Consider the following 13182-nt stretch of genomic DNA (forward strand, 5'->3'; position numbering starts at 1 on the left):
ATCACATGGAGAACCACTGGGGACTGTTATGGCATTAGCTCAAGGCTCTGCAAGGCAGACTGGCCCTGGGCTATACATGGTGAGCTTGTGGACTGGGTTTCATTTGGGGACAGGGCAGGGAGGGAAGCAGGCAATGATGTGCAAGGTGGTGATGGCAGGGACTTGCTCTCTGTAGCTCTGGCACTGTGCCCATTTATACCTTGACTAGCTGCCTGCTGTTACAAACAATACCTATAATTAACTTTCACCCAAATAAAGGAATTTTTGAGATCAGTTTTTCTGGAGTAAAGTCACTGACTTTCATAAACCCCCACTTGGCCCTATTGAGGGCTCTGTACTGTTCTAGGGGGCAACAGAACACGGACCTCTGTAAGGATTCAGACCACTCTGAACTAGCTCGGGGATCACCCAGCCAAGTGCAGTTTGAGGTGTCGCCTCAGGTAAAGCTCTGGGGGGCTGTTCTCACCGGTAGGTGTCCTCGGAGTAGGTCTTCTGCACATAGTCCTGCAGCTCCATCTGGGCCTTCTCTTGGAACTTCTCAATCTGGCTTGTGCCCGTTAGACCCGGGTGGTCTGAAACAGGAAAGGAGCCCAAGTTTCCCTCTACATTTGGGAGGTGCAGTAGCAGACTCCCTAGAATTTCACTTCAGTCAAATCCTAACAGATGCTCAAGCACGGTGGATGAAAAGCTGGTATAGCTGGGACAGAGGCTCAAGTTTTGGGGCCCCTGGCCTGGGCACCCTCTGCCTGAGTGGCCCTGCCCAATGACTGGATGTTATCTTCCTACTACTGTAGGAAACACAGACCCTAAAGTTATGATTAGGAATGACTACTTTCTAGTTTATATGTCATCTCTCCTATTTTTATTAGCTATGTTAAGCTTAATTAGGGGGAGGAGAAAGGTTAAGCATGCCCAGCTGCATGTGGGGTCAGCAGCTGCTCTAGGGGCCAGGGGATAGGCAGGGGCCTCACTCTCCACCATGGCCCACTGCCTCCTCTTTACCTGCTTCCAACAACCTGCCTGGTATGACCTGCAGTAGCTGGCCCGACTGCTGCCCTAGGAGGCTGCATCTGCCTGGTTTGGCATGCCAGGGCCCTGGGCATTGGCAGGGCTGGAACGGAAGTAGACAGCACCAAGGTCACGGGCCAGATACCTGCTCTGCATGCTGCCATCCTGGTTGGCAGCTGGGACCCACCAAGCTGCTCAGTGCCTGGTATCCCAGGCCAGGGAGCATTTCTATGAGCTGCAAGGGATGGGTTTAGAATAGCTGCACAGCGAAGCCAACAAAGCATGGGGCACGAGGACATGGGTCACACACAATCTGGTGGGGCTCTGTCTACACTGCCAGTGACAACACGATCACTCTCAGAAATCACAGCAGACACAGTGGAAAGGTGGCACATCCCCACCGCATATCTTACCAGGGCTAAAGAGAACTATAGCTTTAAGGTATGCGTACTCGTAGCCGTCTATCTCCAGCCTCGCCATGCTGTTGCAGAACTCCTGTAGCTTCCAGATGTGCTCCATGACCTGCTTCACGCGCTCACCCGACAGCTTGTCTGCAAGGCAGCAAGTATTCTGGCTAGCAAAGGCCTGACAGGGTCCTCCAGCCCTGCCTGCCTGGCCCAATCCTTGGACCCACCCGAATGTTAGTCTGGCCCAGCTGGTTCTACCTTCCTGGATGCTGTTCTGCAGATGGTTGACGATGGCCGCCAGAATGGTGGACAGGCTCATGACCTGTGCACACTGCGCCAGGCCAAGGGTGAAGAGCTCGTTCCAACAGGCACGCACCAGGCTGGTATTGCAGTCCTGCCTGTGGACAGAGGGGTGCCAGCTGCGCTGCATGCTTGGCCTGCCTTCAGGCATTCCCACACATCACTGATCCAGAGACTCTGCAGTTTGCAGGCCCTGTCACTGTGTGCCCATGTTGTACCCAGGTAGCATCAGGACACAGTGGCTGCCAGGTCCAGGCTTGGCCTCAACCCTCAGCACACAGGGCACTGACTGAGGGGTGTACAGTATGGCACAGCCACTCTCTGGCCACTTACCCCAGTGCCTGGAAGGCTGGGATGGAGCGTGCCCAGTGCATAGACAGGAAGAGCAGGCGTGACGCAGACTCGCAGATGTAGTGCACATTGAGGTACTCAGGCATTGGGCTGGGCATTGTCAGCTGCAGACATAAGGTATAGAAGTTAGGCATGCATGTGCTGTCTCAGCGAGCTAGGGTCTCAGCCCCTGAAGGGTAGTGGCCAGGCCGAGATCTGTCCTGCTTGGGTCTAGAATATGAGCTAAGGTCTAAGTGGGATCCTGGCACAGGGTCGTTCTACAGGGAGCTGACAGATGCTGTGTGCTAAGGCAATGCTCTTTCATCGTGGAGCAGTATCTTGTCCAGGGCAGCCCCAGGCAGCATGGAATGGGACCCTTACTTTAGTGTGATCACTGGATCACTAATGCAGGGCGGAGGGAGCAAGACAGTTCCCATACTAGGACCTCAACACCCTGAGAATGGCCCTTCTACTTCCTGTGGCTCTGGAGGAGAGTAGGCAGATGGATGGCTCCCACACCAAGTGGCCACAGGCCATCAGTGCACCTTGAGACATGACAGCCCTTACAGAGACACTGCCATGGAACCCTGCCTGGGTCCTGGGGGCTGGCTTGGTGCAGAGCCCCTCACCCTGTGCCACTACTTACCTTGAATGTGACATGTGTATCTGACAGCAGCGGGCCCTCAACCTCAATGATGGGTGTTGACTGGTCCCTGCTGATGACATGGATGCCACCTCCTCCGCTGGCATCCAGCCCGTCTGGCAGGCCAGGGGGCGAGGCGCCGTCTGCAGTGTTAAGTGCTTTGGCTAAAGTGTCAAATGCCCTGCAAGCAAACAGAGTGGGCTGTGCCATGGGTCTGCAGCTTAGAGGCCCTGAGCCCTTCAGCCACCACAAGGGACTGCAGGCCTCACATAAGAAAGGGGTACCCACCTCAGGCCCAAGAAATATGTCTTAGGGGGGACCCCTAGCTTGAGTGCTCCCTCTTACACCCACCCTCCAGAGAGGCAGAGCTTCTCTTCACCTAGATGTCACTGCTCAGTGTTAATAACCACCCCAAACCGCCATATACTGAATTTCCTCTTCTGTCATGTGGGATGAAAAGCAGTGTCACTGTGGACATGTCCACTTCACAGTCCTTGATCCTCACAGCGGCAGTGTAGGTCCCTGGCTCATACCGGGTGATCTCGCTGGCAGACTGATCCTCTGGCTGGATGTCCGAGGTGTCGCCATTGTTCAAGGATTCACTCAGGTTAGCCAGGGAGGTCACAACATTTGCCAGTGTGCCCAGGGCTCCCTGGCTTGTCTCAGCCTATGGGACAAGAGGTGATGTTACTACAAAGGCACGCACAGGGCAAAGGGTGTGTGATGTGATTCAGACGCTGCTTCCAGGGGCACATGAAATATGAGACGACAGGAACACTGTGTCTTGGATGTGGCGGTCACACAGATCCATGCCCATACCACAGCACAGGGGTAAAATGATAGAAGTAGGGCTGGGGGTTAGCTCAGCAGCACAAGCCTCTGCCTGGAAAGCACAAGGTTGTGAGTTTGCTCCCCAGTACCAAACAACAACAACCAAATGACAGATGTGAAATGGTAACTGGACTTCACAAAGCAAAATGCCTGTGCTTCAAAGGACATAAGCAGAAAGTCATACATGTGTTCAGGTCCTGGGATGACAGGGTTTAGTGGTCAGGGTTTAGTGGTTTTAGGGTGTCTAAAGGCCCCATTCTACATGCTGAGGACCTGAGACAGTGATTCTTCAAAGTGGGGACGGTAGCCAGCAGACACAGGCAGAAGCATGGTGTGGCAGGAAACAGAACCAAGGCCCTAGTGGCCCCACACTGATACCCCCAAGGAAGGGCAGAGCCAGGTCACAGTCACAGCCCTCGAGCGTGGCTGATCCTCACAAGCAGCAGTGAAGCTGTCGCCAGATGATCTGCACCTCCCATCCAGAGTAGACATTGCCAGCACCCAGGAGTTGGTGCCCAGGTGAGCATGGTGTCACAGCCACATCATGTACCAGATCAGCAACACCGAGGAACGACCCACCCCGGGGACAGTCGCACACAGTGACCATGAGATGAATGCCAGGGACTGCGTGCACAGCCCCTTGGTGACAGAGACACAGTGGGCCTGCTGAAGGAGTGAGTGGCTGCTTTCAGGGGTAAGGGAAACACACCGAGGGAGTGGCATGGCTGCAAAGCCATGTAAACTGCTCAAAACAAATTTCCCACCAGAGCCTGTGTGGTGTGCAATGTGGCTTTTACTTCAGTTATGAAATAAGCAGAGATGAGCCAAGATACAGGGACGTTTGTCTGTGTGTCTTGATTATGAAAGGGAGACACTTCATGCTGCACTGCCAACATGTACTAGTAAACATTTCCAAAAGTTAGTTTTTTATAGACAAACAAAATGAACTGCAGCTTTAGAACAAGTCAGAAACAGAAGTGAAAACTAAAATCCACAGAAAGGTCAAAGTCATTGAGTATCCCAAGGTCCTGGAACAGGAGGAGTCAGGGAGGAGGCTGCAGGATGCATGGCTCAAGAAGGACATATTTGGTCTGTAAGGCCACCGGGCCCAGTGTCACACTGTGCATTGGCTCTGTGTGACAGAACCGCTGGGGACTTGCTGCAAGGTGCCTCTGAAAGCTTTGTAGTCATTTCAATGTCAATTATTTTGAATACATGACACTTCAAAGTAAAAAGTTGACAAACCTACTCCTACAAACACTACTTCAGGAGCTCTCCATGTGTTCTCTTTCCCAGCATCCTCTCTGGGGCTTTCTGGTGGCACTGCCTGGGGGGGCGGGCAGCCAACTCTGGAGACCTTTTTGACTAGGTAAGTGCCACACAGCTTTTGTATTCATTCTCCTTTCTCCAGTGACAATAATTAGATCTCAGTAGTTCACAGGAGTGCTCACTGTGTGATGTTACAAATTAACTACCTCTACACTGGGGGTGGTGCTGTATGCCTGTAACCCCAGATAGTTGGGAGGCTGAGGCAGGATGATTAAAAGCTCAAGGCTAGGCTGGGAAATTTAGGGAGATTCTGTCTCAAAATAACAAATAGTAGTAGCTCAGTGTGAAGGCCCTGTGTTCAATCCTCTATCCTACTGAGGAACTGGGGGGCTTTTGCAAAGGGTTATTATATGCATGTGGCAGATCTGCCAATGTGTGTACCAGGGAAAATCTGAGTAGAGAATGGGACCACAGAATGTCTGCCACCCTGAAGTCCAGACTCCAATACCTGACAGTAGATATGATCACTGGCCTCGGTTGAATGAAGGTTCTAAAAAGCCAGTGTCCCTGAGCAAGGTGTCCCAGGGTGCTATGTGAGGGCAGAGAGGGGAGGAAGTGGAACATGTGCCTCACCTTGGAGTCTGTGGCCAGGAGCACTGTGCCATCCTCGCGGATCAGAGGCTGCTGGATGTTCACGAGCATCCCTGGGTCCAAGAGACCTGGCTGTCTGCTCAAGAAAAAGAAATCAGTGTGGCTTCTGGCAGCCACACAGTGGTCACCAGACCCCGTGGAGTCATGGTACCCACTCTGGCCCACGGCATCATATCCCCTGGGTGGATTTGATGCTGTCTTTTCAATGCTCTGGGGGTCCTGGCTTCCCTCTTCCCCTTCCCTTCCTAACAGGCTCACAGATCACAGAAAGAAGGCACCATTAACTTGCACTCTGTTGGGGATCTCAGCTCATGTGCTGTGTACACTGCAACCTTGCTCAGATACTGAGCTATGGATGACTGCTGTTCTAGGTGGAGATGCAGCCATGTTACCCTTTGGGGAACAGGGGCTGACCTTGCACCGTCCTTGTCGGCTACAAATGTGGGCGTGGCTATCAGAGGGCTCCGCAGGTCCTTCCGGATGTAGATTTTCTCCGTGGAAGCAGCACAGTTGCTAGGCTTTTCCCGCTGTACATCAAAGGGCTTCCGCTCACTCTGCACAGCTTCATTCACAAGGAGAGGACTCATGTTTACAGAGGACTCTGACAGGAAAAGCTACCCCTCCTGCACAGACACCTGTGCTGCAGGGTTCAGGGGCCAGCAGTGCGAGGTTGGTCTCAGGGCACATGGAGCACAGGGTCAGCAGCAGGTGTGGAATGGGCTCCTCACAGATCATCCTGGCTATAGCAGGGGAGCCCCCAACAGCCTCAAGACTTCGGCATTGTCCCTACCCATTCTCCTGCAGCCTAGCACCACATATGTCTCGGGCCACAGAAGAGATACAAAGTCCAGAGACTTGTGTTCCGGTATCCTGGGAGTCAAGATGAAGCCCAACTGGTCTCAAATTTGTAGTTCTCGCTGTAACTGCAGAAGTCTCCCCTCAGAGGACAGACATCACTGCTGATGGAGAAATGGCAGTGTGGGCCAGCTCGATGCCAACCTAGTGGTTCTGGTATTTTTCTTCCCTGGGTACTGGGGATTGAACCCAAGGACTTCATACCAAGCCACATTCACAGTCCTTTTTTCATTTTTTATTTTGAGATAGGGTCACCCTAAGTTGCTAGGTAGCACAGGCTGGGCCTCAGCCTCCCCATCCGGAAGGACATCAGCTTTGTTATTTACTTTGGGAGAAGAGTAAAATCACTGTGTAAAATAAAAACATTCAACTAGGCAGACACTGAATTGATCACTCTAATTTCTCAAAGGACACAGCTCTGCAGTGATCTGTGCAGTACTGGAATGCATTGTCTGCAGTCTTCCCTCAGAGTCAGGTACCCTCAGTGGGCCTGTTGTCTGGGCAGGATAGCAAGTGTGCCCTGCCTCTGTGACCCCAGGCCCTCAGAGCCTCTTGGGCACACATTTTCACCACCGAGATAGAAGTGACCCCCAGGCTGCTGGGTTTGGAATTCCTAAGCCCAGTTCTGGCTTGGGAGCTGGGAGGAGGGGCCCAGACTTCGCTGGTGCCCCATGCAGGGCACCCTCCTGCGCAGGAGTGGGAGGATGGGGCAGAGAGTGGGGACAGGGGCTGGGAGGCAGTGGGTCCCCAGCCTTGCAGGCAGTCAGTCCTTCAAGGGCAGGTCTAGAGTGCTCCAGGGTCTCAGCCTCCCTTGTCACAAGCGCCTCCCCCGTCCCACTGGCTGTCCTGGAGGAAGTGGAGCCACACCCTAAGCAGTTTCCCTTGACTCAGGCCCCACCCACCCCAGGCGGCTTTGCTTACACTCCATCTTCATGCCCATCTCCAGGCACTTCTTTAGCCGGCAGAACTGGCAGCGATTGCGGTGGTGCTTGTTGATTACGCAGTCTTGGCTGCTGCGGCAGCTATAGGTCAGGTTCTTTCTCACGCTCCTTTTGAAGAAGCCCTTGCAGCCTTCGCAGCTGACAGCCCCATAGTGCCGGCCTGGGAGGAGAGGGAGGAGAGGGTGCCGAGCTCCACAAAGCGTCTGTGCATGGTTTCTGTACCTACACACAATGGCACATTCAAGCAGCAAACTCTGTGCCCCTCTACCTGTAGCAGGGTGTCTGTGTCTGGCAAAATTACTTCAGGGCCCCCTCACACCCTGGTCCTATTTTCCTCAGGGCTGGGCTGGCTGGGCTGCAGACTCACTGGAGCAGTCCTGGCTGCTGTAGCCTGTCCAGGCCACCCCTTACCCATGACAGGAAAGAGCGTCCTGCCTCAGTGGACCCCTCTTGGTGCACAGGGCGCTGTCACAGACATCTCCCTTTCTTCCTGGCAGATGCGAACCTCTACCCAATGCTACTATGTTCCACAGAATGCCCACTTCTGATGGCCACTGAGGTTCCAGGTCTTAAGTTTCTAAGGCAGAATTGTTTTCGAGTGCATCTAGGGGACCCCCAAGTTTGCTCTTCTAGAACAGTGATGTAAAAACCACCGAGAGCACTGCTTTCCCTTCTTGGTGCACTTTGCCCTAGGGTGACTTGGGCTGTGTGCAACCAGAGGCCCTGCCAGGTGAGGGGACCACAGGCTGGTCTGCTGCATGCCTTTCCCTGCCAGGCAGGGGATGTGGGTTCTCTGTGTGACAGTTGGCGGGAAGACAGGTCTGCAACTCTCCGCAAGGAGTTAGTGCCAGAGGAAAGCAGAAAATGCCAGGAGGTCTGGCCCCATGGCCCTACTGCTCCTGGGGTCAACGGCATCAGGCTACCTTTTGGGGACAGGGAACAAGGCAGGCAGCCTGGGCAGAGGTAGGTGGCCTAGAGGGAAGCAGAAGGCTGGGCTGTCCGTCCAAAGGTTATGGCCCATCTCCTTCCTTCATTCCTCCCTTTCTTTTCTTTTGGTCTTTTTGAGACAGTCTCACTGTACAGTTCAGCCTGGCCTTCAACTTGTGGTGATCCTCTTGCCTCAACCTTCAAGTGTTGGGATTAGAGGTATGCACCACCACACTTAGCCTCCTTTCTAAATAAACACAAACAACCAAATCCAGGACAAGCAAGTGTCTAGCTGCAGCTGTGCCCTGTCAGCACCTCCCCTCTCCTGCTCCTTAGTGACTTTGTGGTTGGACTCCATCCTCCAGGTCCCTCCACTATGAGCACAGGTGTCACATGGCCCAGGCTGGCACTGTCCCTCCTGGGTGCAACCACAAGGGTGTCCAGGAGTGGCTACCTCTGGGGCTGTCACCCAGTGGGTCCAGGGATGGCCCAGGGAGGCCTCTTGTGGAGGGGCAGAGCTTGCACAAGCAGAAGCCAGGCATTTGCCACACAGAAACATGGTGCCCCCAGAGGCTCGTCATAGGAGTTGGTGCTCCATCTCCCTTTCGGTCTAATTCCTGAGAAGCCATTTTGCTTAATTCCTTACACTGATGGCAGCTCTGCAGAATGGAACCTGCATACACCACCCATGTACGCACACACATGAGGCTTCCTTAACGCCCCCAACCCCCAGCAGGCCACTTACCCGAGGCTTTGTCGCCACAGACCACACAGTATTCCACCACCTGTGGCCGCTGCAGCTCGGCCTTCCCCAGCAGCCGCTCCACAGACGCCGAATCCGTGACGATCTAGGGAGACCAGCAGATAGCTCACTCAGGACCAGGGCGAGAGCAGAGCGATGTGTAACTGACTGGCTGAGCTTGAGCAGCACCTGCGGACAACCTGGGTAGCCTGTGGCTGGGGCTCTGGCAACCACCCAAGAATGGGCCACAAGGAGTCATGTGGTGCTCCTAGAGAAGGGGGAGGTCCTCCCAGCACCTCCTTATCAGCAGTGCTGGAAAGGACTCCCATCGGTGTGTTTCCTGGGGACAGCTGTGGCAGGGGTCCCTGACCGCATGTCATCTGACACTTTGCAGGTGATGCTCTGGGAGACACAGTGTCAGCATTTGGGAGAGAATTAACTCTTGTCCCAATGAGGAAATTTAACCCTTCATGGGAGCCCAGGACATGCTTGCAGGGACCACACATACCACCATGTTGCTGTGGCCCTCTGACTGAGCAAGGGTACACTAAATACGCAGCTATCCTGGAAGTGAGTGCACTGGGCTCTGAGTCCAGCTCTGCAGAGAAAATCATTCTCTTCCTCCTGCAGTTTCCTCACAGTGGCAAGGGCCATTACATGGCTGTCAGGAGGAGACTCAGACACGTGCTCTAAACACAATGAGCCATGAGAGCACATTAAGGGAAATGAACCTGTCATAAGGGACATACTCTGTGAGACCATGGCTATGAGCTGGTCACAGGGGCTATTGGATTCACACAAATGGAAGTCACTATTCAGCAGGTCCAAAATGGTCACTTGTGAGTATCTCTATCTTGGAGCACTTGTATGCAACTCCCATAGCAGGGCTACCATGAAGGAGGGAGAGGTACAGACGGATGGCATACTCCTAAAAGTGGTTCCTGTGGTGAACCACTTATCATGTACATGCATCCAGAGGCAAAAAAAAAGATGTTTGGAACACACGGTGGTTGGAATAGGCCAGAGGGAAGGGTTCTCGTCCAGCCAGATCGCCCTAGGCAGCATCTCTGAAATGTACTGGGCTAAGCTGCCTGGACTCTTGCTTGTGAAGGGTTCTTAGGGGCTCAGTGCTACCTAGGATCCCAGGGCCTCCAAGGACAACAGTGGCCACCATGAGAGGTCGAGGCAGGCAGAGACAGAGCTGCAGGGCCTCACCTGGATCCTGCCTGGCACCAGGCTGTCTGATGTGGTAAAGATGAGCTGTTTGGCACTGGGTGTCTCCGGGGAAGCCAGGATCACCTTCCCAGGGCCAGCGCCATCGGGGCTGGTCAGGAGGAACTGCTGTTTGGAGGAGCCCGAGGCGTCCACTGCGGTGACAATCTGGATCTTCTGTCCCGTCTGCTGGTCTGTCACAATCTGCAGGGCAACGCAAGGCTGCGTGGTGAGTTCAGGAGCTCCAGGCCCTGAGACTCGCTGCTCCCGAAGTGTGCCATTGCCTGTGGTGGTGTGTGTGGGGTGGGACACAATCTCACAATGCTGATTTTATGCTAGGATTACAGCTTCAGCAGGAAGTGAAGGCAGTCACAGGTACGGATGATATGGTTAACTTCTGAAAGGTCCCTGTCCTGGCGCAGTGGAATGCTGAACAGGGTGTGCACAGTTGCTAACAGTCACCAGTCCTGTTACCTACAGGCTCCCAGGCCTTCCTTTGTCTCTTTCACAACCTCCTAACAAACTAGGTGTATCACCACTGCACAGCTGCAGGGGTTGAGAACTGCACAGTCACACAGCTAAGTGGGGACAGGCGACCCTCAGTCTGTTCAGCCCCAGCCAATGCTCTTCCTGTCTAGCCTGTCATCCATGTGAAATCATCCTTCCTTCCCTCCTTTCAGATGAAACCCAACTGTTCCGAATTAGAATATACTAAAACAAACAAAAAGCCAGGTGTGATGGCACAGTGCTTAAATCTAGCACTGGGAATGTTGAGGCAGGAAGACTGCCTTGAGTTCAAGGCCAGTTTGTCTCAAAAACAAAAACTAAAAATCTAAAAACAAACAAACAAACAAACAAATCCCCCCAAATCCAACCAAAGAGCACACTGAAGCCTAGGCTGGCTGTGAGATCACTGAGCTCACCAGCGGCCTGCATGAGAGACTGCACTGAGTGGTACCTGGTGCACCCAGTGTTGCTCACCGCTCACACAGCAAGGTTTCCAGCTGTGTTCACTCTATGGGGAGTGCCTGCCCACCCGAGGCTTTCCCCGATGGCCTCAGTTTCAGGCCGAGGGCAGATCAGCAACATGGGTGCTGAGCACCATGCCAGGGACAGTCGCTGCCTAGTGTGACAATATGGGGGATGTACACCTCCCTTAAGAACTCAGTGCAGCCTACAGAGACTTACAGCCTAGGTCCTTACCTGCCCCTGTGTCACTGGAGAGCAGAACCCAACAGGGTGCTCAGCAGCACCCTAGGATGAGATAAGGATAAGCATGCATCAGGCCCTGTTCAGGCACCAGTGCAGACAACAACAAGCAAGTGCATGTGGCTCCTAATCTGAGGATGACAGCCCTCTGGGTGTCTTCCCAGGTCCCCGACACAACAGACACAGCTTGAGGTGAAGATGCAAGAGCCACAACTCTTTGGCTTCTGTACGTACCTGGTGTAGGTAAGGCACTTTTCCTTTCTTTCCCCCCACCTTTTTTTTTGAGACAGGGCCTCCCTACCTAGACCAGGCTGGCCTCAAACTTACTGTGTAGCTCAGGTTGGCCTCATATTTGCTGTGATCCTCCTGCATCAGCTTCTTGAGTGCTGGGATGACAGGGGTGTGCTACCATGCTCAGTGTGGATAAGACTTCCTAAGGCATATCCCTCCCTCATCCTAATTCATCTCCAATTTGTAAAGTCTCTTTAAGAGTAGGGAGAAGCTGGGTGTGGTGGCACACGCCTGTAATCCTAGCACTTGGGGGGGTTGAGGCAGGAGGATTGCTGTAAATTTCAGACCATCCTAGGCTACAAAGTGAGCTCAAAGCCCGAGTGAACTGCATAGAGAGACCCTGTCTCAAAAAAAAAAAAAAAAAAAAAAAGTAAGGCAATGGTGGGGGTGGGGGGAGGCCCAGTAACAGCGCTGCAGGGTCCACACCAGACCCTCTCATCACCAAAGGCCTCTCCACCATGCTCTATACTCCTGCCCTGCTGTGCAACGTGGCTATGCTCTGGTTTGGCCTCTGGCCCCTCATGCACCTGCACTGTCATTCACAGTGTTGCTGCCCTCAGGTGCCTAGCTCATCAGTTCACAGGCATATGAGTGGCGATTAGCGAACACAGCATCACTGGTGACTTGTTACCAGGCACCAATAACCAGAACCCGTGGAACACCATTAAGTGCCAGCACCCTGGGAACATCCCATGGCTCCTTGCTACCAACTACAAGGCAAGCCCTGCTACCACCCATGTGGTTTCTAATGGGAAAGAGGGACATCCTTAGAACTGTGACTGCCCAGGACAGAAACTATTATCAGGGTACCAGTAAAGATGGTCCACTAGGCACCAGGCAGGGATCCAATGAGCATTCTTCCACATGCTATAGCCCCACAGTTCAGACTTCTGCTTTAGGAGTCAGTTAGAGCAGGAATAGTAGTGCATGTTTATAATGCAGCACTCAGGAGGTTGAGGCAGGAGGATTGCTGTGAGTCTGAGGCCAGCCTAGGCTACATAATGAGGTCAAGGCTAGCCTGTAGTAAATAGGGAGACCCTGTCTCAAAAATCTAAAAACCAAAACTGAAACTCAGTGTGGTGGTGCACGCCTGTAATCCCAGTAATCCCAGCATCGGGAGCTTGAGGCAGGAGGTTTGTCATGAGTTAGAGGTCAGCCTGGACTACACAGTGAGACCTCTGTCTCAAAAAAAAAATCCTAAACAACAACAAATTAGTGACATGAATATCAGCTGTGCCCTTTGCTGAGAGCTGGGTCTGTCCCGGATGGGTGGGCGATACCTGGATACGCTGGGGTGAGGCAACTGCAGAGTCGGTGGAGATGATCTGGATGCGCGGGGAGGGGCTGGTCATCCCTGGAGCTTCAGGCTGCAGGGTCTGTGTACGTGGGACCTGCAGGAGATCACGGGTCAGAGGTGAAGCTGAGGCATCAAACAGGGTGACTAGACTGATGAGAGTCAGCCCTAGGGGTGCAGGCACAGGAGGTATGAGAGGGCCTCAGTTCTCCCTGTATACTCAGGAGAGCCTCCCAGTAATCTTCAGAGACAGGCTTGGGATCCTCCTCCCT

At 53.5% G+C, this 13182-nt stretch overlaps 1 protein-coding gene across 7 annotated transcripts in view; it reads right to left on the bottom strand.

Moving 5' to 3' along the window:
- Nr2c2 (nuclear receptor subfamily 2 group C member 2) overlaps positions 1-13182 on the bottom strand; it is a 59456-nt gene that overhangs the window by 5821 nt on the left and 40453 nt on the right. For 3 of the 7 annotated variants that reach the window (XM_063237778.1, XM_063237781.1, XM_063237783.1), the window contains 13 exons: positions 12897-13007; positions 11320-11370; positions 10120-10320; positions 8908-9010; positions 7216-7395; positions 5854-6001; positions 5422-5515; positions 3222-3355; positions 2692-2869; positions 2049-2170; positions 1674-1834; positions 1422-1559; positions 467-572 (listed from right to left, as the gene is read on the bottom strand). In XM_063237778.1, coding sequence (XP_063093848.1) covers positions 467-572; positions 1422-1559; positions 1674-1834; positions 2049-2170; positions 2692-2869; positions 3222-3355; positions 5422-5515; positions 5854-6001; positions 7216-7395; positions 8908-9010; positions 10120-10320; positions 11320-11370; positions 12897-13007 — 1727 coding nt within the window. The remainder of the gene's footprint in view (positions 1-466; positions 573-1421; positions 1560-1673; positions 1835-2048; positions 2171-2691; positions 2870-3221; positions 3356-5421; positions 5516-5853; positions 6002-7215; positions 7396-8907; positions 9011-10119; positions 10321-11319; positions 11371-12896; positions 13008-13182) is intronic. The other 4 variants (XM_063237780.1, XM_005000600.4, XM_063237779.1 and 1 more) reach the window with 3 other exon arrangements.

Source organism: Cavia porcellus, unplaced genomic scaffold (assembly GCF_034190915.1).
Source record: "Cavia porcellus strain 051 isolate PalLab524CR breed Dunkin Hartley unplaced genomic scaffold, mCavPor4.1 scaffold_27, whole genome shotgun sequence".
NCBI classification, from domain to species: domain Eukaryota; kingdom Metazoa; phylum Chordata; class Mammalia; order Rodentia; family Caviidae; genus Cavia; species Cavia porcellus.